This window comes from Carcharodon carcharias, chromosome 14 (assembly GCF_017639515.1).
Source record: "Carcharodon carcharias isolate sCarCar2 chromosome 14, sCarCar2.pri, whole genome shotgun sequence".
NCBI lineage: Eukaryota > Metazoa > Chordata > Chondrichthyes > Lamniformes > Lamnidae > Carcharodon > Carcharodon carcharias.
In genome coordinates, this window is record NC_054480.1 from 142,092,437 (window position 1) to 142,119,732 (window position 27,296).

General features: G+C 40.9%; 1 protein-coding gene across 6 annotated transcripts in view; it reads left to right on the forward strand.

Moving 5' to 3' along the window:
- Positions 1–27,296, forward strand: part of LOC121286830 (protein strawberry notch homolog 2-like) — a 160,448-nt gene that overhangs the window by 101,894 nt on the left and 31,258 nt on the right. For all 6 annotated transcript variants that reach the window (XM_041203901.1, XM_041203899.1, XM_041203903.1 and 3 more), the window contains 9 exons: positions 1,818–1,923; positions 7,638–7,791; positions 11,396–11,572; positions 13,298–13,395; positions 16,634–16,716; positions 20,694–20,903; positions 23,027–23,157; positions 25,933–26,064; positions 26,732–26,867. In XM_041203901.1, coding sequence (XP_041059835.1) covers positions 1,818–1,923; positions 7,638–7,791; positions 11,396–11,572; positions 13,298–13,395; positions 16,634–16,716; positions 20,694–20,903; positions 23,027–23,157; positions 25,933–26,064; positions 26,732–26,867 — 1,227 coding nt within the window. The remainder of the gene's footprint in view (positions 1–1,817; positions 1,924–7,637; positions 7,792–11,395; positions 11,573–13,297; positions 13,396–16,633; positions 16,717–20,693; positions 20,904–23,026; positions 23,158–25,932; positions 26,065–26,731; positions 26,868–27,296) is intronic.

Here is a 27,296-nt window from a genome sequence, read left to right on the forward strand (position 1 = left end):
AGATACAAGCTGATTCACTTACCAAGGCATCACATAGTACAGAGCAAATACAGTGCAGAAATTATACCTGTCTGATGGATTGAGGCAGATTGATTTAATATTAAAATATGATTTTTTTTTAAAAAAGCAAATAATCAAGTTTAAATAAAATGCATCATATTAAAATGTATAGCTTATCCCATATTTAATGACTTCACCCTGCAGAATTATAACCAATAAAGTCAATATCTTGATTCACACTCAGATATTAGGAAATGACTACATCTCAAGTGACACAGAACTGGTGCTGTGCATGCCTGTAGCTATTCATCTTTGACAAAATAATAGTGTCATCTTTGCCTACAGTATGTCACATTATAAAGCAATAATTTATAGGGTGGACTGTGCAGTGGGGTTCGCCTATTGTCCTTTAACTTGGGCAAATTGTATTTGAATTCAGCTTAGACTAATGGGATGGAAGATTCTCTGCTACCTTACAAGATCTTACAAGAAATTTGACTTTTGAGTGTCTTCCCAGTTCTAGTCATTAATGGAAACTTGTTCATGATTCTGTACAAATGTTTATGGCTGGTGTGAAAATCATGCTTCCAAAGTAAGGGGTTAAAATATTGTTGGAACAGAGTAGAAGCAGCTTTTCCAATGCAGCACAATATTTTCATCTAACCGACAATGTGGAAAATTGCCTAAGTAGGTCCTGTCCACAAAAGGCAGGACAAATCTAATCTAGCTAGTTACTACCCCATTGGTCCATTCTCAATCATCAGCAAAAGTGATGGAAGGTATCGTAGACAGTTCTATCAGGCAGCACCTGATCAGTAATAACCTGCTCACTGATACACATTTGCATTTTGCCAGGGTCTAGGCTCCAGACCTCATTGTAGTCTAGAAAAAAAGAGGTAAATTCCAGAGGTGAGGTGAGAGTGCTTATCTTTGACATCGTTGTCTGAGTGTGGCGTCCAAGGAGCCTTAACAAAACTGAAGCCAATGGGAAATAATCTGAGTGATTTTGTAATGAATATGTTAATGCATTTGTGATTTTTTTTTCCTCCTTCAACTAAAGCTGATATTATCTCGTGATAAAGTTGCATTAACCTTTGGCACAAAATTATCAGCATCAAAACATATTTTTAGAAATTCACTGTTTTATTGCCAAAAATATTTGAATATTGATTATCCATCACATTGTTCACTACTCCTTCAGCTTATGCCTTTTAAACATTCATGGCTTTATATGAGATGGTAGCATATTGGCAATGCCACTTTTTTCAGGCAATGCCACTTTTTTCAGAGGCCTTGGCTAATGCTCTGGGAACCTGGGCTCAAACCCCACCGAGGCAGCAAGTGGAATTTAAATCCAATAAATGCAATTGAAAGCTAGACTCAGTAATGGTGACCATGAAACTATCATTTTTTGTTGTAAAAATCCACTTGGTTCACTAATGTCCTTTAGGGAGGGAAATCTGCCATCCTTACCTGGTCTGGCCTACATGTGACTCCAGATCCACAGTAATGTGGTTGACTTTTAACTGCCTTCTGAAATGGCCTTTCAAGCCACTGAGTTCAAGGGCAGTTAGTGAATGGTAACAAATGCTAGACTTGCCAGTGATGCCAAGCTCCCATGAAATAATTTTTTTTTAAACGTTGGCACGCCGTACGGAGAAAAATGGCAACTCAGTGGTAAGATTTGGAAAGCCCTGCCTGACGGAGTGGTAAATAGAGTTTCAACATTATGGCTTCATGTGTCTGGAATCTTTATTACTGGTTGCAAAATGTTTCCACTCAAGTTGCTTAGCATACATTTTATTTTAAATATAAAGGTGCCTCAGAACCAAAGAACATGGCTTACATGTGTCGTTTAGGTATCTGGGGAGAAGGCACACCCTTCCGCCAGTTTGAGGATTTCCTTCATGCTATTGAGAAACGGTGAGTCTACATTTAAACCTTAAAGAGAAGTAGTAAAGCTTTGAAACTACTATTGGTAACAATTGGAGCTGTTAGTCCAATTAAATTAGGCTTAACACCTGCTTCAGAGTAATGGACAGAGGAAAGGGGGTGGAAGAAAAGAGAGTCCTGGGTTGTTTGTGCATAAATCCTTGACCTGGCATGGTGGGTTAACAAAGCACTTAGTAAAACTTATGTGATCCTCGGCTTTATAATGTCATAGAGCACAAAAGCTGGGAAGTTATGCTAAATCCATAGAAAACACCAGTTTGGTCTCATCTGATGTATTATGTCTAATTCTGGGCACCATGCTTTTGGAAGGACGTGAAGGCTATGGAGAGGTTGGAGAAGAGATCTACTAAAATGGTTTAACGGTTGAGGGATGACTTCTACAATCATGACTGGCTTAGGTGGAGAAAATACAGAAAAAACTGTTTCCAATGCCTGATTGTTTGAAAACCAAAGGGAACAGATTTAAGGTCATTGGCTTTGGACCAGAGGCAACATGAAGAATTTTTTTAATGTAACTCAGTGGTAAGATTTGGAATGCACTGCCTAATGGAGTGGCAAATACAGTTTCAACATTAGCTTTCAAAGGGAAATTGGAAAAACACTTCAAAGAAAAAAAGTTGCCAACACATTGGGAAATAATGGGAAAGTGGCACTAAAGGATTTGTTCTTTGAAAAAGCTGACGCAATTCAGTGGGCTGAATGGCCTGCTTCTGTGCTGTACTATTTTATTGTTCTATGAATGCCATGATAATGGGTTAAGTATTTGTCCCCTAAAATCCACAAGAGACTTCAAGGCTCAATTTCTTCATTGTATACCAGGCACATGGCACATCAGGTAAATTTCACATCAAATTTCATTTATCATTCTCTGAACGATGTGGAAGGTGTACAAAATTAAAATACTGCTGATTTAAAAACTAATCACTTCTGACGATTGCACAAGTCAGGTGATAGAAAATCAGCAGCCCATTTTTCACCCACCTTATTTCCTTTTGGAAAAGGGAGGACCACCGCAATGGACAAGTGATGACGTTGAGAGCACCATGACCTCCAGGTCTCAAACCATCTTACCAGAGCCATATATCATGATTCCATCATCATTATTGAATAAACATCCAGGAATTCCTGACTTAATGTCAGAGTGAGAGCAGCGTCACGAGCTGCGGCAGGTCAAGGAGAAGGGCCACCATTACTAAAGACAAATAAGAACAGGCAATAAACAAAATAATTTGCACTTATATAGCACCTTTAAAGTAGTGAACTGTCCCACGGCACTTCACAAGATTGTTATTAGGGATAAGTCAAAAGATTGGCCAACAAGTTAGGTTTTAAGGAATGTCAAAAAGGGACAGAGAGCTTTAGTGTCACCTACATCCTAAGCATAAATCGAATAAAATTATCCCTTGTGATTTCACACACACACACAAACACACACACACACACACAACGCCCCCCCCCCCCCCCCCCCCCGCCCCCCCGATTTGCACACTGTGATGTAGCACTTTGGGGAGGATTTTGCCCTCAACAGGCGGGCGAGCCCAGGAACGGCCGTGAGACTGACCGTCACTGGCGATCAGGTTCTGACCACTATTTCACGCTGGCTGGCCAGTGTGAAAGGCGCGCTAAGGTCCTCAGCGCTGCCAGGGTGGGAGGAGCGCAAGCGCTGAAGTGTGTTCATGCGAGGGGGAGTGCGCACTGACAACTCCTTGAAGGCGCGCAGACCTGCCCCAGGGAGCGGAAGGATTTTAAAATGAAAAGCGAACTTTTTACATATGATATAAACATGTCCCCACGTATGACTTAGTCCGATAAAGAGGGGCATGTAAAAATGGATGTTAAATTTTTATTTTCTTTTTTAGTAAGCGTTGGAAACCTCACCTTGCCTCTGGGTGAGGTTTCGTTAAAAATTCAAAGGCCTATTCGTCCGCCCACCAACCAAATAATTGAGCGGGCAGTAAAAAATGCAACTTAATGAATTATTTAAGGTCCTTAATAGGCCTCTTAACTGTCGGTGGGTGCGCTGATGCTTCTCGCGCACCTGCTGCCGACTGAAAGATTACGAGAGTGCACGATGACGTCGGGACACTCGCCCCCAATGCCACCATGCACTAATTCACTCCCGTTCGGATCGGGTGCACCCCACCTACCCGCGGGATGAAAAGTTCTGCCCTTGGAATTTTTAAGGACCCATCCATACATCCTGATCTAAAGTCATGGTTGTCCTGCTCTGAAGCTTTTAAAGGAAATTCAAACTCCCCACCGTCCGGCACCACCTTATTGCAGACTTAATAATTGATTGGATACTGGAATTTTTAAAAAGGAATTGATAAAGTGTCACAAGTAATCATATGAGCACAGACTAGTTGGCCTGAAGGGCTGTATATTCTACGTAAAAAAAAAACAAAATGCTGGAAGTGCTCAGCATGTCAGGCAGCAAGTGTGGAGAGAGAAACATTGCATTACAGTACGATGACCTTTCATCAGAACATCATATCAGTTTGAATGCTCCTTTTTGAATATGAGTTCTGTTTGATGTGGGAGACAGCATGTTGGTGCAGTAGGAGTAATTTCCAATGCACTGCACTAGACTGACCACATGCAGATTGACGCCCTACATTTTGTACATTCTGTATTACTCATTTTGGACTTAGTTTTGAATAGATGAATGATCTGGATTTAGAAATTGAGAGAATAACAAAATTTACTAATGACGTCAAATTGCAGGTAATTTGAATTGTAGTATACATTAAGAAAGGCTACAAGCTGACAAAGAAAGGCCAGGAGGATTGGCAGTTGCAACTCAATGTAGAAGAATGTCACTATGTTTTGGAAGTTAAAAAAGAAAGGACACATTGAACAGTTAGATTTTAAATGGAGTAGAGAAACAGAGTGTATGTGGTAAATATTGTATAGCGTTTGAGACATTTCATTATAGGAAAGTCATAAAAGTACCAGAAATGGTTTCATGTAAATACACAAGGATGTTACCAGGAATGAGGAGTTGCAGTTATGATAGGTACAGGTACAGTGTGCTAGGTGCTGCATTAGCATGGTGGCGTGCCGATTAGCTGTCGGCTTTCAGCATCTGTCGTTTCGTGAGTTTCAAACGGTTTGAGTGACCCTTGACCCAGCCCAAACTGCCCGCCTGGAAAACCAACAAGATCCGAAATCCGGCACAGACTTAGTCGCCAGTTTGCCGTTTTGAGACACTGTACCTGTATTTGAGAAGTTATGGCTATTTTCACTAGAGTTGGAAATGTTGAGTGGTGACCCGATGGAAATCTTCAAGATTATTGAGAGTTATGATAAGGTGAATAGTGATAAATTCTGTCTATTGGTGGATGAGACAGTATCAAGGGAACATAAATTTAAGATCAACCCAAAAGCAATTATAGGGTAAGTGAGAAAAAAAATATTTTGGAAGAAAAGACTTGTAATTATTTAGCACCTTTCACGGCTTCAGGACATACCAAAGCACTTTACAGCTAATGAGGTATTTTTGGAGCAAGGAGAGTGGGGTTAGGTTACGTGGCTTATGTGGAGAAAAAACTTTGGTGAAAAGGCAATTGCTGACATTTTTCCATGCTGTAACGTTCTACAGTTCTATGATTGGGTTTCAGTCAACCCCAAATGGAGACCAAATATTACTTGTTCTAATTGTTACATAGAAACTTTCACAACCTCTTGATGCAGGATGTCCCAAACCACTTGACTGCCAATTAAGGCCTGCCCTGCGTGGATCGTGAGCAGCAGCACTGAGCACTGCCTGTGCGGGTGGGAGGAGGAGGGAGAGTGGGCCTAGCGCGCAGTTCCCGCATGCATGCGAAAGAGTGCTTTAATCTCCCTGAGGCACGGAGACGCCTTGGGGAGATGAAACGCTGTTTTTAAAAAAAAGGAAATTAAAATGTCATAAAACGTGTCCCCTCGTGTGACTCTGTCACATGAATTGGGACTGTTTTTAATTCAAGCATTAAATTTTTATTTTATTTATATTTGATTTTGGAAACCTCATCCCACCCGTGGATGAGGTTTCCTAAAAAATGTAAAGGCCGCTTGGCCTTTTCGCCTGCCTGTCAACCGTTGGGTTGAACAGGCAGTGAAAAATTCAGTGCAATTGTTAACTTAATGGCCTTAATAGGCCTTTTAACTGTCGGCAGACATGCCCCTGGCTCCGATGCACGCCCGCTGACCGAACTATTGCGAGAGTGCGCGTTGACGGCACACTCGGCCAACGTCAACGCACTTTATCGCTCCGGCGTGTCAGGCACGCACCCGCATGCACGCCAAGTGTAATTTTCAGCCTGTAGTCATTGTTGTAATATAGGAAATGAAACAGCCAATTTATGCACAACAAGGTCCTACAAAAAGCAGTGAGGTAATAACCTGATAATTTATTTAAGTGTTACAGATTAATAGTTGCCAGGAACTCTCCTGCTCTTCTTCAAACAGTGCCATAGGATCTTCTAACATCTCATTCAGAACACAATGGGCGGAATTTTACTCTGGCAACATTTTACAATCCTGCTGAAGTCAATGGACTTCTGAATGGCTCAACGCATTTTATGTGCGCCCCCCCCCCCCCGCCACGCCACGCCACACCACGCCACAATACAGCCATAAAATTCCACCCAATGCCTCTGACAATGTAGTGCCTCTCTCAGTACTGCACTGAAATGTCAGCCTTAATTTATTTGCTTCTCTGGAATGGGAAGCAAACACAGAACTTCCTGACTCAGAGGCATGAATGCTAGCATGTGTTTCAGCCACATTTGTGGGAAGGTTTGTGCTCTGCCTTAGTAAGGTGATGCATTTCTATGCAACCAAATGAGAAGTCGATCTAACCTGAATGAAAGTCATCTGCCTACGCCTTATTCTAATTTGAAGCAGGGTCTGTTTTATCTTACCGAAAAGGTCATTTTGGCAAAACACACCATGGTTTTGAAAGTATGCTTAACAAGTTATATAGGTTTTAATACACTTTAAAAATACTGGGGAGAAAAACTCAACATTCTTACAGCTTTGAAGAAGTAATTACTATATGTTATGTCAATTACTAATTAATATATTACAGCTTTGAATTACCACAGGCTATTATTACCAATTAATGTATAAAGCTAAAATTTCCATGGCCCTAGCAAGTGGTTGGAAGTGTGGTAGGCCAGGCATTCTGTCTACCACTTAGCGTTCCAAATCAAGGTGCCCCTACCAGTATGGAGGTGGACACTAGAACAGCATGCTGCAGCTCCAAAAGAGGAACTACCAAAGTCCCAGATTGGTTTGAAGACGCAAGCAATTTAAAAACAATCATCTTTGACACCTCTCCAATGGTAATCAGCCCATTTTTTTTTAGAAGTAGAACGAGCAGTTCCATACTTGCACCGTAGTTCTCACAGGAGTGACCTTAAGAAGTGTTATGTAGTATTTTAATGTCTTTGTCAATCTTTCGTCTTACCAATACCATTTACCATTCAAGAAAGGGAATAAAGACTTGCATTTACCTTAGGGTTTTCATGACCACCCGAAACCTGGAAGCACTTTACAGCTAATTAAGTATTTTTTTGAAGTGCAGTTACTGTTGTAATGCTGTACTGTGGGTACCAAATAAAATAATTTGATCTTCAATACAAAATGACAGTGATTTTTGACTAACATCTTAAAATTTGGTTCTATTTTCCTTGTTTTAGTGGTGTGGGTGCTATGGAAATTGTTGCTATGGATATGAAAGTTAGTGGCATGTATATTGCTAGGCAACTAAGCTTTGCTGGAGTAACATTCAGAATAGAAGAAATACCTCTTGATCATGGTTTCCAACTTGTATACAACAAAGCAGCTGTGCTGGTAAGGAGTTCCACTTATTTCACCAATATTCCATTATTTTTGATTTTGCAAATTAAACACCTTAGAAAACATTTTGTCGTGTAACCTGTAAGGGTAAAGTGTGTTATATTTTCTTGAAACACCACGTGTTTATCAAAACTTAAACCACTACAGGGGTAATTTTCACCTTCACTGTGTGATCAGTAAACTACTGGAGCAGAGCCTACAAAAACTTAATTTGAAATGGGATGGGTAGCCAGGGAAAGGGTAGGCCCACTCAGGGACAGAGGTGTGTGGAGCCAGAAGAAATGGGAGAGATACTAAATGAATACCTCTCATCAGTATTCACCAAAGAGAAGGACTTAGCAGTCGATTTGTCTAGGGAAGAGTGTGTAGATAGCCTGGATCATGTTGAGATCAAAAAAGAGGTGTTAGGCGTCTTGAAGAATGTTAAGGTGGATAAGTCCCCAGGGCCAGATGGGATCTACCCCAGAGTACTGAGGGAGGCAAGGGAGGAGATTGCTGGGGCCTTGACAGAAATCTTTGTATCCTCACTGCCTACGGGTGAGGTCCCAGAGGACTGGAGAATGGCCAATGTTGTTCCATTGTTTAAGTAGGGTAGCAGGGATAATCCAGGAAATTACAGGCCGGTGAGCCTTACGTCAGTGGTAGGGAAATTATTGGAGAAGATTCTTCGTGACAGGATTTACTACCATTTGGAAGCAAATGGGCGTATTAGTGAGAGGCAGCATGGTTTTGTGAAGGGGAGGTCGTGTCTCACTAACTTGATCGAGTTTTTCGAGGAAGTGACAAAGATGATCAACGATGGAAGGGCAGTGGATGTTATATACATGGATTTCAGTAAGGCCTTTGACAAGGTCCCTCATGGCAGACTGGTACAGAAGGTAAAGTCGCATGGGATCAGAGGTGAGCTGGCAGGATGGATACAGAATTGGCTTGGTCATAGAAGATGGAGTGTAGCAGTGGAATGGTGCTTTTCTGAATGGAGAGCTGTGACTAGTGGAGTTCTGCAGGGATCAGTGCTGGGACCTTTGCTGTTTGTGGTATACATAAATGATTTGGAGGAAAATGTAACTGGGCTAATTAGTAAGTTTGCAGACGACACTAAAGTTGGCCGAGTTGCATGTAGTGAAGAGGATTGTCAAAGGATACAACGGGATATAGATCAGTTGGAGACTTGGGCAGAGAAATGGCAGGTGGAGTTTAATCCGGACAAATGTGAGGTAATGCATTTTGGAAGGTCTAATACAGGCAGGAATTATACAGTAAATGGCAGAACCCTTAAGTGTATCGACAGGCAGAGGGATCTGGGTGTACAGGTCCACAGGTCACTGAAAGTGGCAACACAGGTGGATAAGGTAGTCAGGAAGGCATATGGCATGCTTGCTTTCATTGGCAGGGGTATTGAGTATAAAAGCTGGGAAGTCATGCTGCAGCTGTATAGAACCTTGGTTAGGCCACACTTGGAATATTGCGTGCAATTCTGGTCGCCACATTACCAGAAGGATATAGAGGAGTTGGAGAGGGTGCAGAGGAGGCTTACCAGGATGCTGCCTGGTCTGGAGGTTATTAGCTATGAGGAGAGGTTGGAGAAACTCGGATTGTTCTCACTAGAGCGACGGAGATTGAGGGGCGACTTGATAGAAGTTTACAAAATTATGAGTGGCATGGACAGAGTAGATAGTCAGAAGCTTTTTCCCACGGTGGAAGAGTCAATTACTAGGGGACATAGATTTAAGGTGAGAGGAGAAAACTATAAAGGAGATGTGCAGGGCAAGTTTTTTACGCAGAGGGTAGTGAGTGTCTGGAATTCGCTGCCAGAGGAGGTGGTGGAAGCAGGTACGATAGTGATGTTTAAGAGGCAGCTTGACAAATACATGAATAGGATGGGAATAGAGGGATATGGACCCCAGAAGTGCAACATGTTTTAATTGACGGGCAATATGATCAGCGCAGGCTTGGAGGGCCGAAGGGCCTGTTCCTGTGCTGTACTTTTCTTTGTTCTTGTTCCTTGTTCTCTAACAAGTGACCCATTCCATTCCATGAGTTTACTGTCCGAGCAGTGAAGGTGAAAATTAGCCTCTTGTGACTAGAACATATGTTAACAGTTAGAATTTCCAAGCTTGGTCATTGGTTCTTTTCCTTAAATGGTCTTCCCTTTCTCCAGTCGTGGAATAAGCAACACATCTGGCTGTTGTAGCTATGATTGAAGTCTAACATGTTGGTCCCAAAATAATTTACTTGATATTTCAGCGCTAACCACAGTTATGATTCAGTTTTTTTTATCATCAGTAGGATGTCTTTTCACTGAACCCAGTGCAGTTAATGATTGATTCTTGCTGTGTTCAGTTAATTATTTAACTTCACCCATTACATTCACCACTGCTTTTATTCTAAGAAACTAGGCAAAGCTGAAAGAGGCAGATTGGTGCCAATTCTAAACTGAAATGATGCTTGTTTCTTATAAATAATAGCCTCGATTTCCCTGTGCAGGAATTTTGATTGTCTTTCCTAAGAACTCGTAACTCTGGCCTGTTTCTGGGCTCAGGGTCACTGACTTGTTGGGAGCTGTTGTTACCATCATTTACAGCTCTGTTGGGTGCCTGCCTCAAGTGAGGGCCCAATTGCTACAGCTCCTCCCTGTGATGTAGGTTGGCATGTGGTCCTGGCAGAAGATCCAAAACAATTTAAAAACGATGCCAAAATCTGGAGATATACAGGTGTTCCATACGCCCAATTTAGCCAAAGCACAAATGAATGAAATGTGCGATGTGGCAATATTTTGTTACTTGTCTCTCAGTACACCTGGACTTATTTGGGCAGGGTTATATGTTCAATTTCGCTTTTGCTGGAAAGTCCCCACCAATTTGCCTGAACTCCCTGCCCAGAGTACATTTGTTTAAAAGTATTAACCAGTGAGAAAACTCGAGCCTCATATTTGTATTACATAAAATGAATTCAGGAATTCCTTTAAATTGCAAATTCCTGGATTCTACTGAAGTCTAATTCAAGCCAAAGCATGCTCCAAGCTCTGATTGTCACCCTCAGATGAAAGAATTTATAAATAAGCAGTCAGAATGTGTAAAATTTTAATACAAAAAAGGGAAATACTAAATAAGCAGTTCCTGTTTTATTGTGACTGTGCAAAACATTTTAATTATAACAGGTTTATCTCATCATCCTCCTCAATAAAGGAAGAGGCTAAATCTAACCTATGGAAACAAATACACAAGCATTTTCCCATTTCTACCAGAAATTTCTAGGCTGAAAGACGGTGCTTAATCTTTTAATTTCTTCAGGTTACATTTAAAACGAGTGCAAGATGTCCACTTAAATAAAAACGCTATTTATTTTAAGATTAGCATAGATTAAGCAAAACCTATATGCTTTCTCAAACTCGAAGTTCTTATGATCAAGCAGAAATCATCTTTTGGAGATAGTAAGTGCAAGAGTTAAATTTATTTGTTAGATATGACGCAAAAGAAATTTGTGTTACTACTTCTGTTTTGCAACGTTTCTGAGATGTTAAATACTGTAGAAACTTGTGTCAGTATTTTTATGTTTAGTTTACTTTGATATGCCTGAAAAAGGGTTTATTTTTCAGTGGGCTGAAGCAATGAATACTTTCCAACAAGCAGCAGACTTAATTGGTTTGGAGTCCAGGAAATCTCTATGGGGGCAGTTTTGGTCTGCGCATCAACGCTTCTTCAAGTATCTATGTATTGCAGCCAAAGTTAGACGTTTAGTAGAATTAGGCAAACAAGAGCTGCAGAAAGGCAAGGTAAGGGGTCACTTTCTGCTTTCAAACTGTGTAGAAGGCAACGATTTTTATTGTTTAATGGAAATAGAATATTTCCAGGTGCACAGCCATATGACCAGGTATAATTATGACATAGCTATATAGGATATAGGACCTGATATGGGACATCAGGTTCTTTGACAATGTTTGACATTTATTTTTGATACACTGTTGGAATCTCTTTACTTTAATATTAGCTCTATCTCGGTGGCCAACACAAATCTCCATCAACTTGTTTTCTGTCTTTTTCCAGTCTTTTTTTTGCATAGCACCAACTTTGGATACATAACAAATAGTCAATACTTATGGGGCAGAATTTTTCAATCGGCGTGCGAAGGTGGGCCCGACACGCTGACCTGTAAAATGATGCGCAATGACGTTGGGCATGCGCCCCGATGTCATCGCGCTGAGTTGCGATGCTGCGTTCAGCGGGCGCGCGCCCCGTCGATGCGTAAACGGCCTGTTAAGTCCATTAGGATCTAATTAAGGTTATTGTGGACACTGCCTGCCCAACCTTAAGGTTGGCAAGCAGGCAATAAGACTGAGCGGCCTTCGGGTTTTTTTTAGGAAACCTCGTCCAGGGGCGGGCTGAGGTTTCCTAAAGCTTTTGTTGAATAGTAAAAACATTTTCATACATATAAAAACATGTCCCAACTCATGTGGCACGTTAAACCTTTTATTTAATCATTTTAATATCGATTCAGTCTACCTGAGGCAGCTCCGTGCTTCAGGGAGATTGAGGCGCTCTAGAGCGCTGGCCCTGACTCTCTCTCCCTCCCCCCACCCGCGACTTATGCTGGGCGGGCCTTAATCGGCCCGCCCGTGTAAAATGGCATGGAGCTAATTGTGGGCGGCGATCAGCTCCACTCCCGCCGAGCCCACCTGTCATATGAAAAATCCTGCCCATGATCATAATGCAGAGTTCTGGGCCATATAATGATGCCATTAAATCAATTCAATTCAAATCAAATGAACTTGTTTGTCATATTAGCATTATCTATTGACACACAAACACATGTTATCAGCACATGGATGAGGATAAATCCAGTGGATTTATGGCACTATAATTGTGCAGGTTAAACAAGAATACAAATAAATGTGATTTCCATGCCAAAAAAATAAGATAGTGTCACTTTCAGTGGCTGTATTTTGTAACTTTATTTTCTATCTTTTTTACCACAACCTTTTCTGCAATCTCAACTTCTGCATTGAATGCTATCAATATTTACTGGAAGTATAATACAGGGGGATATAAAGCAGGATTGATGCTAGTCATATTGCAGATTCCATTCAACTCTCCGTGCTTTATATAGGAACATAGGAATAGGCCATTCAGTCCCTCAAGCCTGTACTTCCATTTGATTAGATTTGTATCTCAAATCAATTTACTTACCATTGGTCCATATCTCTTGATACCCTCTCCTAATAAAAAAAAATTGATCTCAGTCATGAGAATTCAAATTGACACAGCATCCACAGGCTATCGGGGAGTGAGCTACAGATTTCCACAACTCTTTTCATTATTCTCCCCTCAAAATTATTTGACTTCCCAGCAACCACCCCAATCATTAAAAAACAAATAAATGTATGAAATTGGAATATCCAGTCCACTCGCCCATAGCACTGACTGTAGAAATATAGATTTATAAGCAAAGAGGGAATGACCATCCATTTATTTAATGGAATTTTACTATGTGTTCATTCCAGTGCATTGTTATTGGACTGCAATCCACAGGTGAGGCTCGGACACGAGAAGTACTTGATGAGAATGACGGCCACCTTAACCAATTTGTATCTGCTGCAGTGTAAGTAAAGATGTCATTGCCATTTCAATAACCTTTGGATTGTTCAAATCAATGGCTTAAGTCTATCTAATTATTGCAGTTGGCCTCTTTGACATAGTTTCCAGAAGTTAAAATTGTAAAATATTATTATGGAATATTTCTACTTCAGAGGCATTTAATACTTTTATCGCTGTACCTGCTTATTAAAGGATGAGCCCCATTCACATAGGTGATTGCAGGAAATCATTTTCCTTTTCACAAGTCTGGGCAGCAATCCTGGCCAGAATCCCATGGTGAAGTCCACTGCCAATAATTATCAGGTATACCAGAAACAACTGTACTTTAGGTCCTGAATTATATCCACAGAGCAGGAAACTTGACATTTAGACTTCCAACCCACACACTTCTTCACCCCTGCAGCTCCAAACATTGATTTCCATATAAGGGGAAGATGGAAGCTGCCTGGCCCACAACACCATTGAAGAAACTTGCAACACACAGCTAGGGCCTGATGTAACTAGTTTCTGGCTGTTCCAGTGATCTCCTGCAGAACCTACAGCAGGGGCCTCACCATAATTGGCTGCATGCCCAATCTTCATCAAAATTGTTCGGCTCTTTGTTTATCAATGGAGAGCTCTGCATCATTTTTATCCCAGTGCTGTCACTTTTAATGGGCACTGATATCATGGAATGCGATTTATGTATTATCTTGTCTTTACAAAAAATGAAAAAATTAGCTTGTCAAATATTCATTTTAAGAAACAGCATCCTTTACCGTTTTGTTTTATGTTGACTTCTTGCCAGAGAATCTGGCTAAGTACCAAATCTTTTCCTGTTATTTTCTAAATAGGTAAATCTTGTTATAAAATCTGCTTAATGTTAAAATTTTGGTTTAGGTTAAAGTACTAACTTTAGCCATGATGAGTCTCTTGTGTAACATGCAGTTATACATATTAACATGCAAATACTTCTGACCTTTGCATTACTATTTACATAAATTGCTTTGAACCTTTAAGTTTACATGAACATTAATAGATGTGACCTTTGCCTTAGTACATTAAACCAGAGAACTGAGAATTTAATAGTTATGGGTGCCCCGGAAGCAAGTTGGCATGAAGCCAACCAGCTCCACACCAGCCAGTCCAGCAGCCATGAAGTGCTGTGGGCAGGCTAAACAAGGCCCTCGCTGGGGAGGAAGTCCTGCCAGCTAATCCTTTGAGAGGCAGAGCCTCCTTCGGCATTGCACCTCAGACATATTGAGGTAGCTGCATCACCGCCTGTAAACCCTGGCAGCAGGATAGTGGCATCTTCTGTGGCCTCTTCCGCCTTGAGACTTCCTGCTGGCCCTGCGCCCCTTGTGCCTGCGCCTCTCCTCCCACAGGTTCCTCCCCTGGAGGCTGCATTGGGGCACCTCGCATCCTTTCCCTTCTGCCCCTCTCTTCCTCCTCAGAGGAGGTGCCACCAGCGGAGATCATGATCCCCATTGCCAGTGAAACAGAAGTCTGCCTGATACCTGGAAGGGTCCACGCAGTCTGAATCCTCTAGGAACCTTACAGACACCAATGAGTCCTGAAATGAGGCCTGGAAATGCTAACAATGAAGCCCCGAACAGAGATGAAGCTGCCAAGTACCAATAAGCAACCGGCAGCAAACTATCTCCTGAACTCCTCACTACTCACACTGGCAATGCTGCTGACCCTTTTCATCCCACCCTTGGATGAGGTTTTTGAAATTGTTGGCTGCCCACCTGCCTATTTTGCCCACGCGATGAGCGTGAAATGGGCAAAGTAAAATACAGCAAAGCTGCCTTTTTAATGGCCTTAACTGGCCTCATAATTGATGGCGGACGAGGCTACAACTTGCCTCCGCCGAGCAAAATATCGGGCAAGTGCGCGATGATGTCAGGATGCTCATCCGAAGTCATCACGTGCTGTTTTACGGTCGAACGTGTCGGGTGCGTGCCCGCACACCAAGCAAAACATTCTGGCCCTGGATTTGATCTCTAGTCTGTTTTGAATTAGCTGATGGCATGCTGATCGGCAGTGGGTTGCTGCAAGTTGGCTTCGGAGCACTAAACTGGAGAGATGAGAATTCAGCCAGGATTTACATCTCTGATCTCTATCCTTGCTTCAAAGGGTGTACCCCGATGTGAGGTAACAAGAGCATCAGTGTCAACTGTGATAACCCATGTGTTGGTACCGAAGGAATGGCATCAAATTATAAATCAGTTTCTTTAGGATAGCAAAGAAAATTTGGAGAAAAAAATATAAAAATCTCAGTAATCGATTCCCCACATACTAAAAGAAAATACATACTGAAAGGTAACATTGAGTAAAATCCTGGTGAAATGGTGTGCACATCTTTTCTTCGTGGTTTCTGTCGATCCGCTACCAAAGTAGTTGCAGGAGATCAGACGACTCGGTGTAGAAATTCCAGACCTAATTTTCTATTCTCACCTGGATGGTTTGCAAGACCTACCATTGCAAGTCTGACTCTTTGGGTTAACAAACTACCTGCTGGTAGGTATGAATAAAGTGTGTGTTGCAAGTTATATATGCAGCTCACACTGATGCTTCATTTTCCTCTTGACATTCAAATACTCGTGGTTTATACGTCAACAGTGTATTGTACAAAAAGTGGATGCGTCTGCACATTCACCTGAGATGATGCTGAAGCTGGAGAGGAAGCTACAACATGTGGCCTGCATAGCCAGTATAATTTATCTGCTGCAGTTGAACATATTAAATAGTATCAACCCCAAGAGTCAAACTCCATGCCTAAAGATTGAGTATCATCGCAATGTAAAAGTTGCTTTACATTGAAAGAATAATATTGCAGAAATTGAGCTTTTGAACTAACCCTGTGACTCAGTTGTAAGTTTGCATCGTGCGGACGATAGTACTCAACTCATCTCGAGAGTGAATTTCAGCATTCCGTGTTAGGTGGCCACATAGATCTGTTACACAGCTCAGCTGACTCGATATTGTTAGCATGCCTTCCATTAGCAGATTATATATACATCCACTGTATAGCTTGTACCGCTTGACGAAGGAACTTGAAAGGAAGAGAGGGAATATTTCAATTTCACTTTGGATAGTTTACATTTTTCACCATAATATTTTTCATATATTTTATAAATGATGTGGCACAGTAAATGCTTTTGTAATAAAATGTAATAAATTAATTTTAAGAAGGAATGCAATACTTAAATGTTTACAAGCCTTGAGCAGCTGAATTAAATTTTGCATTTTATTTACAGAGGTGTCTTTAAGTCACTAATTCAGAAGCACTTTCCTTCAACAAAGAGAAAGAAAGAAAAAGGAACAGGGACAAAAAGGAAACGTAAGAAATATGACATTTAAATATTACATTTTAATAAGTAAAAGCACTGATTAAGCAACCTTGTAATGTTTTGTTGGTTCTTTCTTCAATATCTATTCAATGACAGCCTACGTTCCCGTAAAACATTAATTTGGCCCCTAAATTATTAAGGCTGGAGAGAGTGGGAAGTCTAATTTCCGCCTTTAGAGGCAGGGAGGACAAATTTGGGGTGGAACCTAATTATGTCCGGATTCCGCCGGGTCTAACGGGGTTTGTCCTGACCTTTTGTAAGTTTCAGCAGGGGGTATGGCCAGATCTTCGGCCGACAATTCCCAAGTCAAGTGGTTGTATCTTTGGGATTCTTGTGCTCCCTTAGCAAAGCCTGGTCTTTGCTGCTTTGAAAGGCCTTAGCAAAATTCATGCCAACAGAAAGTCTTTTGAAGGCCCAAATATTTACTAGAACAAGCTCATCAGTCACCTTGTCTGGAGGCAGAATGGTGAAGACTGCAGAAACAAGATGCTCTTGTTGATCTCAGATACAGGTGGCTGGGGTAAAGTCTACCTTACAGGGGGGGATCAAGCTGAGGCAGGGCAAGGCTAATGCACCCTTGCAGATGCCAGCAACTCACGCTGGCCATGCAATTAACCCGGTCTGCAGGATTTGGGGCAGATTCTTCAACTGTAGCTAGGGCAACCAGTGATTCTGCTCTGCCACATTTGCACTAGCAGAGTAGCGTCCCAAGGAATTTCAGGATTTTCATTTTTCAAACATTATACAAACATGATCACAATTTTAAATGGGTGATTAGATTTAAAAAAAAAACATGTAAATGATCTTTAGAAGGTTAAGAGGAGATTTATAGTGGTGTTCAAAATCACAAAATGGTTTTGAGAGTGTAAGTAAGGAGAAATTGTTTCCGGGGCCAGTAGCCAGATATGATATAAGGCGAAAGAGTCAGAGGTGACATGAGGACTTCTTGTCTGCATAGCGAGTTGTTGTGTTCTGGAATGCATTGCTTGAAAGACTGGTGGAAACAGATTCAGCAGCAACTTTCAAAAGGAAATTGGATAAATAGCTGAAAGGAAAAAATATACAATGTTTATGGGGAAAGAGGAGAAGAGTGGTTGCAATTGGATAGCTCTACCAAAGAGCCAATGCAGGCATGATGGGTCAGGTGGCCCCTCCTGTGTTCTATCATTCTGATTGTGTGAGAAAATACCTAACAGGCCTTGATAGTTTACTCAATAAGTAGCCATAGAGTGACATCTGTATAACTCACAAACATGAGTTACACAGGCCTGACTGGTACTCTTAGCCCGAGTGTTAAATGGGGCATTAAGGTTTTGCACAATGAACTCACAGGAATGCTAACTTTGCTCTGTGAACTTTCTAAAATCTTAGATTTGTGCTGGTGCATTAACAAAATGCACAACTGAGTGGTCAATTTAGAAAATGAGAACTCAGGGCTTATCAATCGAAAAAGAGCCATTCTCACATGACTCGATATTAAGTCTATTTGATCTTTACAGCAGTTTTGGAAATGTGAACGCAAATACCCCAATGCTGTATTAATGTTAGTACATAAGATTAAAAAACATTAATGAACAGCGAACATTGCACTAACTCTAATGAACAGGGGGAAAAATTCATCTCAGCTTGTTTTGTTTCAAACCATGGGGCCTTGTGGTGTATGTGTGACACAACTCATCTTACTTGCTTTCTTTCCTTTAAGGATTGGGAGGTGTTCTGATGTGTACTTTGTGATGCACAGTATCTGTATTGGGATGTGAGAGTACACTGTGAAGGCAGGAAAGCTGATATGTTAATTTTGCAGCAATATTAAACAGTTGATTTGTTTCATAACATTGTATCATTACAGCAAGATTAAGGCACTGAAAATGCTTTGAGATACTGGGATGCAAACACTTTTGTGCATTCGTTTAAAATTCTTATCTTTGCTAATTTAACTGAGGCATTAACCCATTTAAAATAGCTAGGCAAACACCTCCGATGCAGCATTCATACAGCTTTATCACTTGATAATTTCAGAACATAAGTACTTGTAATTGATCAAAAACACAGGCTAAAATGAGGATAATTAACGAAGCTGTTAGCTAACGACTTTCACTATCCTCACTGGCAGTATATAGGAAACTTTCTCATTTTTCATCAGTGTAATCTTTTGCATGTTGAAAAATAGAAGTTGAATACAGCTGTTTTCTTTGAATAAGTTGAGCTGTGTTCCCTTTCATTTCTATGTAACACTAATGCAATCACATTTTGTAAGTTGCTTTGAAATAAAAGTGGTAACTTCTGCAGGTGTGAATCCTTAACCACTTCCTTTATACCAGACCTTAAGTGGTGCTTGAAAGGTATTTTTGAAATTTATGCATTTTTATTGTCTGATGTTAGGACCTAGAAATTGGATATCATGGCACCACATTTTGTGCCCCCATTGCGTTCACTGAAAGCAGTGAATGTCAGATTGGCTAGGGTGGGACTCCAGGGGACATGGTTAAGACGAACCTTGGGCCCATTTCCTATAAATTTCCTAAATATTTCAGGCCACTTTTTCATGTTCGATCACAACTGAGCACAGTGTCAGCCGTGTGCTACAGTCAGCTTCCTCAGGCCTAAAGCAGCCAAACAAGCTCACTTTCTTCTCCCTCCCATGTTCCCAACTCTCCTCCACCCTGGATTAAGAGTGGGCCTGATGCCAGCGTCCCTGCCAATAAGATTTTCATCCTTCTGCAAGACAGGTGCATTGCCCCCCACCAGTCACATCCTGATGATGCAAGACCCGCCATTTCCCGTGACCTGCTTGCGCCTCAGTTTAAGCCACAGCTGCGTTTCCATCTGAATTTGAGTGCAAACCAATTTCTGTTTGGGAATGATTGCAGAGTGATATACCAAAGATGGTAAACAATGGTCATACTATAAAATACAGCACACAGTATATATGGATTGCTCTCTGTAGTAGTACAAAGCTTTCAGCTTAAGAAGATTTGCTAAAAAGCTAGAAGTCTGAATATAGTGATCACAGTATGACGCCATTATTTTTCTTTGTGAAAATTGAATACTGTGTTGTATATACTGTACAATGAAGCCACAGCAAGTATTTTCATGTTAGCTGTGCTTAATGCTCCTTTGTTCTCCTACTGTTAATTGAGTAGCTGTTTGCCAAATAGAAATGGGTAACTCAGCCTCGCTTTTAAATTCTGTAACCTGAAGGTAGCAAGATTATTTGCATTAAAGTAGCTGCAAGAACTGTACAATTTTTGAAGAGTCATGGCTACAAATGGAGGATTTGAAATAAGACTCCATTTACCACTGAGGACAGTTTATCTTGTTCCTTGTTCACTCTTAGTTTTTCACATCTTTGGTCCCATATTTGTACCTTAAGCTATAATAGTGAAAATACAATTTCTTCAGCTAGAAATTTTATAGATTTATCATGCTTCAAAGTCCTTTGTAAAATAGAAAGGAATACATACACGTGAAGGCAAATATTGGGGAGGAGGAGGTGTAGTGGTATCATCACTGGAAGAGTAATCCAGAGACCCAGGGTAATACCTTGGGGACCCGGGGTGAAATCCCACCACCGTGAAATCTGAATTCAATTAAAAGTCGATTGTTGTAAAAATCCGCCTGGTTCACTAATCTCCTTTTGGGGAAGGAAATCTGCTGTCCTTACCTGGTCTGGCCTACATGTGACCCCAGACCCACAGCAATGTGGTTGACTTTTAAACGCCCTCTGAAATGGCCGAGCAAACCACATGATTCTCAAGGGCAATTAGGGATGGGCTAGCCAGTGACGCCACATCCCATGAACGAATAGAAAAACAATGAATCAGTGGAAGAGTTTTAAAAGAAGTTACTTTCAGTGCATTAAATGTATTTTTTTCTTTTTAGGTATTGCTTTTGTACTGCTTAAAATAACTTCTGCGTGCCATTACTATTTCTAAACAAATTTCCTCCTTCAAATACTTTACCACAGGAAAGCAACGTGGCCGTCCCTTGAAACATTTGAAAAGTATCCCAGAATATGTATGTTTAGTGAAAAGCAGTGACGACAGCAGCTGTGATTCTGACCTTGATACTGACAGTGATCTGAACTCATCACCTGCATCTGCGATGGAGATATCAGAAGAGGCTGATCTCATCGCTTTGGATGCTCCCATAAATGGTTTTCAATCTGCGGAAAAAGGTACCAGTCAATGTCATTACTTGAATGGCACAAGGTGTTGGAACTCATTAGTGGAGCATGGGTTTACACCATAGATTTTTGCAATCTCTGTTGTGCCAAAAGGTTAAGGATGGGTACTTCCCACTTGGATGGAGGAAGGAAGAATCATGCCAGGCCATTACTGAGCATGTTATCATTGTTAAGCAGCACTGGAAGTTCATCATCCTACATTTTTGAATGAAACATAATTCCCAGAACTAAAGAGAAAAGTAACTTTAAAAAATACGAACGGTGGAGCAGTCTGAATCCAGTCATTTTACAGAAGTGATAATCTTTCATCAAACCACATGCAGGTTAATTGATAGAGAAAGGATTTTCATTTTAATGATAATTCTAACAAAAACGATTCGATTTCCAGAATGATCATTGAGATCAAAAGAGGACTGAAGAAAACAGTGAAGGTTTTTCTATCAAAGATCAATAGTTCCAGCATTTCAGTGTTGAGTGCTGGGATACAGCCATCCGTAATTTCCAGTGCTAAGCCCCACCAAAGCTTGCAGGGTCACAGGGAGAGCACCCAATTTAAATATTCCTGGAGTGCATCTTGACTGCTGCCTGCCCCAAGAGATATGTGTCAGAGTTTAATGGTGGGCCTTCAACCCCAGGAATGTGCTAAAAAAAAAAAATCCTGTTTGAAAAGGGGTTAATTTTATTTTGAATGAATAACCCACCATATTTGTGTTCCAAAGCCACAAACCAGGTGAAGACTCCTGGCAGGCCCCATTTCTACCATTTAGTGGACCCAGTACACAAGACCTTGCTCGGCATACTAGGCCATAGTTGTCCATCAGGCTGGAGAACACGGGAACTCCCAGGCTGGAAGTTCCTGCCACCAGCCACATTCCCACTTTCACACGGGGATTTTTGTGGCTCTAATCTTCATGAGCCACTGCCAAAACTGCTATGGGAAGTCAGAGACCCCTGGATACTGCCCATATGCCAAACAATGGCTGGACTTATCGCAGTAGTGCACTGGACAGACTGAATTTTATTGCTCCAAATATAATTGGAAAAATGTAAAATTCAAGATATGACAGACTAAGCATAAGGAAGATAAAAACATTTTATTTAGTAGTTCGGTGGTAACTTAAAGTGCATACCATTTTTGTTTTAATATCAGTGTTTTTGACATCACATTAAGTGAGCTGATCACAAACAATACCAGTTGGCTCAAATGACAAGGCTTTTCTCAGTCTGAGCATTAAACTGATTGACAATTAAATAGATTGACAATTATTACGGATAGAAACTTCATTAGGAGGACTGTCACGGAATTTGACTGCTTTCCACTTACAGTACAGATTAGAATCTTTGAAGTTGTGTGCCAAGGTAATATATTTGTCTCTGGCTCAGACTAAATTGCACTCGCACTGCAGGCAGGAAATGAGTCTGGCACAAGGGCCACCCGTAATTTGACCTCGGGCTGCATCTTAATAATTAGGTTGGGCCTGTTGCTTGTTTGGAGGCAGCTTGTATTTTTGGTAATCTCTAATTTTGGCCCTAGCCTTTGGGTGTCAGTGGCCTGAGAGGCAAGTCATGGGGAAGGCAAAGGAGTGCAAGATTGTTATCAAGTGCATGCTGGCACCCACCCACAGTGGCCTCTTTAATGATGATGTAGATTATTCCTGAATGGAACAGACCCAGTCTGATTTCCAGAATTGGTCCAAAAAATATACTTTGGGCCACTCATTAACAGATGCAAGGTGCCTAATACCTGTTTTGGACAGCCTTGTCCATCCTCACCTGCGATCTTTCAGGTGTCCTTGAGGCGCAAGACATGGCCCTGAAAAATTGGTTCTTTCCCTGTTCTCATCTGGAAAACAGGCGCATTTATTCCATTTTCTCTTCATTTGATTCTATGATATTCATTTTTAGTAGAAAGAGAATCCTGGTTATTTTCTCAAATGTACTTCTACTTTTCATTCATTTACCTTATTAAATATAAGGCAATTTTCTGAATGCTGCCTTTTGATCTGAACAATGCAAATGGGTTTTAAACACTTGAGTCACGTAGGCATCTATGAACAAAAACATTCAGTGACCTTGAACAATTTTGATTGACTTGAATTGTTTCCCACTTGTAGCAACACTAGATTTTGTAGAGAAAGTGAAAGGGGATCTGCTAGCAAAAGTTGAACTACTAGGAAAAGAACTACCTCTGAATACACTGGATGAACTGATTGACTTGTTTGGTGGTCCTGAGCACGTGGCTGAGGTAATTTTCTAAAAATCTACATGTCTCAAATTGCTTTACTAGCTCTTAAGAACAAATGCGTTACCTGGTATGGTATGGAACCCCACAGGCCAGCCAGTTAGTTGTGGTGGAACTCTGAAGTTGATGTTAGGCTGAAAGGGAAATCATTCCAAGTTTCTGCTTTTGATCACTGCCCACTAACTCTTGCCTTTATGCATGTACAATGAGTCCCCATCGACTCACTTAACGTTGTTTCGCTTTCATGTTGTTAACAAAGTAATGTCAGTATATCCATTTAATGCTACCAGTTTCACTTTAACGTAGTTTGCTGCAGACTTCTACTTCCAAGGCCTGCCTGCTTGCATGACTTTTCTCGCAGTGCTTCCGCCCTCGCTCTCAGCTCCTCTTCCTCCCGCTGTTGTCCTTGCTGATTCATGGCTTTGCTGATTTCCATCCTCAGTTTTTACCTTAGTCCTTGGAGCCTGTTCTTCAGCTGCTACTCTTCTGACTCCTGTCATTCTGAACTCGCACTGAAGTCTTGTGTCCCATCTAGTGGCAGAAGTTGGTCATTGCAGGTAGTCCTGGGACCTCAGAAGCTATCCGCACTGACCAGCTTCTGCCACTAGATGGAGCCTGATCAATATAAAAGTACTGTACTGGAAGTGAATGTAATTTTTAAGACCAATTTACATTGTGTTGTATATTGTATTTCTTTATATTTTGTGGTGTATTCTATTTCGCAAGTTATTTTAGCTAAGAATGCACAGTGATGGAAATGTATCCTACAGTATTTCAACTTGTACATTGGTTTTTCCGGGCAAGAAATATCAGAAGGTGTTGATTCCTAGGGGAGCTTATGACTCTCATAAAGTTGCTTCACTTAAATTTGCAATTTTCAGGAATACATTATTTTACCAGGAAGAACACCACAACTTTAAGTTGTGTGTAACGTTAGTTGTAATGTTCTTCCTGGTAAAATAATCTTCCGATGTTCGCTATCTAGGCATCTATAAAATGGGCACTGGCTCCTATGGCATTGAATCCTATAATGTTTTCAGGAGAAATTGGAGGGAGTTTTAACTACAATTTTTTATTCCTTTTTGATCAGTTTTCTCTTCTGCTTCCTGTGTGAGATTAGAGCCAGTTATTTGACCACCTGGCATTAAGACACATACAGCAGGGTTCATGAGCTGGCAGTCAGGCATGGGAACCTTGCTACTCACTGTCTTAACTGGCTGAGACACTGGGGGGGCCTTAGCTAAAGTTATGCCCAAATTGGTGGTTGAGGCTGAAACACTCAACTCATGTAAAAGGTACCCCCTTCTGCACCTGAAGTGCTGTAACCTGCGAGGCTATGGACCGGTGCTGGAAAGTGGGATTAAAATGAGCAGCTAGTTTCCTTTTCTCTTTTTTTGGCCGGCACAGACACAATGGGCCGAATGGCATCTTTCTGTGCCGTAATATTTCTATGGTTAATAAAGGCCCCTGTGTTTTTACAATGGTGTCATTGTAAACACCCGTAAAAACTGACTCAGTAGCTGAGTATGATAATAAAATGTGTCATAACCTTGTTATCATACTTGTTATCATACTTGTTATCATACTTGGGATTCTTTTTAGAGGTCAGGCATTCTAGACGCTTCCTAGGTGGGGACTTGCTGCCAAAATAACTTGGATTATTTTATAAATCTATTCGCTATGGTATTGAATTGTTAATACCCATCTAGGTGAAACATTTAAAGAGACATTCTCGAGTGTTACTACAAGTGTCAAACCCATAAAGTGATCTGCTGGAGCTTCTAATGGCTCAGTGAATTGGACTGGGAAAAAAATTGAATAAAATATGATTGCAATTTGTACTTCTACTAATTGGCCTTTTTTGGTGCTGTTCACAAAGTCAGCTTGATAAACAATCAAAACTGGCGACCTCAATAGCTAATACCCCCGAGTTTTCTTGTAAATTCAGGTTGTCTTCTAGGACCTGATTGGCCCTGCTAGTTATTTGATAGATAATACCACTGATCAGCACCAACCAAGCAAAAAGGAACTTGGGATACTACTCACATAATTGTGCATTCCTGTAATGCAGCAAATATGGTATTTTCATTGCATATAAGTATATGGAGGTAGGAAGAGAAGTAGATGATTGCAACATCACAAATATACAATGGCACAAAATTTAAATTCAATACAGACTTTTCTTTGGATAAGTATCAGTATACCTGTCTTACACTATTTAACTGTAAATTTGTGTGTTTTCATAAAAGAGCTCAACAGTTATGTTATTCTGGATAAGGTTTTTGCATTAGATTCCAATCTCTCTCAGATTTATGGTATAGGGGATTAGCACAGCGCACTTTTATTACCCGGGCTTGGATTTGAATTCATCCTCCTGAGCTAATGAAATGAAGAACTCCCTGTTGCAGTGGGTACTAAGTGAAATGATTATTGGTATTCTCAACCCAGTTCCAGGGCATAATGAGTCCAAAACTCAGACTGTCTATTCAGTAATTCAGACCAGATTATCAGTCTCACTAGAAGTGTTGAGCATTAAGTGAAATCTCTCATAGGTGCAACAGATAGTGTTGTTTATAAACAAGGGTTAAGTACCTTGTTGGTGCAGAATAGCGGAAGCTTTATCTTGTATCTGTGAGTGCTTGATGCTAATACTAGGTGCAAAGCGTGGAAAAACATTTTGATTGTAATTTGCATAAAATGTTTTTATTTAAAAAACTGGGTGATGTTTGTAATGTTATAATACAAGTTTTTTGTAATTTAAATGATTAATTTTAATAGATGACTGGAAGGAAGGGACGTGTTGTCCGTAAACCAGACGGCTCCGTTTGTTATGAGTCCAGAGCAGAACAAAATTTGTCCATTGACCATGTGAATTTAAAGGAAAAGGAGCGGTTCATGAATGGGGACAAGGTAGGTTTGTTTCTCATTGTGCATGATTACGTACACTAGGCCTCCTTTTCTTTGAAATCAGTGTGGGACGACATGTTGAAGCAGCACCTCTCCTTGATACTGCAGGAAGGCCATATTTTCCTTTGTAAATTTTAGTGAGTACACTTGTGTAAAAATTGTGCAATACCACCAGGCTATGCTAGTATATGAAAGATTGAAGATGAGTGCAAAGATAAAGCAACATTTTGACCCGTTACATCCTAGATCACATTTTTTTCTCCTCATCATGGGCATTATATTTATTACTTTTGTTAAACAGTGCTTTGCATTTTTAAGTATTTTTTAAATCCAATCCATCCTTTGCTACACAGCATCTCTGACTGTGACAGTCCTATAACACAGGAAACTGGCTTCTAGGAGATACTTAAGACCAGTCAGGGTACCTCACCCTATTATCCCACCTCACTGTGGGGAAGCACCTGACCTCTGCTGTGCACCTTGTACTACCAACTCGTCATGTAATGGACCTTCAGAACGAACCTGTACCCCACTGCCCCGCGATGCCTTGTGTCGAGACTCTAATATGTTGTTCTTGTAACAGAGATTGTACCTTCTCCATGAAAATAAAGAAGTATAATAGTTGATAAATCTTTTAGAATTACAATGATCTCTTTTTGGATTTGTCAAGTTGGTAGCCATTATCTCTGAAGCAGCCAGTTCAGGAATTTCACTGCAGGCTGATAAAAGGATAAAGAATCAACGAAGAAGAGTGCACATGACCTTGGAATTACCTTGGAGTGCAGACCGTGCTATTCAACAATTTGGTAAGTCCCAGCAAAAAGTTGGCTATTGTTAACAATAGCAAGCACAAAGTTACTTTTATGTATATAATGTTAAAAAACAGTGCCATTTTACATCTGAAAAGTATAAAGGTGATAAAATCTAGATATTAATTTACCATATAAATTACAGCTAAATAGCTCTAAGGGTTATAGAAGGTGGTTATATATGCAATAAAATGTCCAAGGTGAAAAGGCACTGGTACACTCATGGGGCTGAATTTTCTCCGCATTGGATGGGGGGGTTGTACAGGGACAGGCGGGAGTAAGCGCAAACCCGATTGGCGACCCCATTCGGGTGTGCGCCGCCATTTTATGTGGGCAGTTAAGGCTCGGCCAGCGTGACGCACAGCTGTGTGCTGTGTGCTCCCTGTGCGGGCTAGCACGTTAGGCATGGGGGTGCCTCAGGGAGAT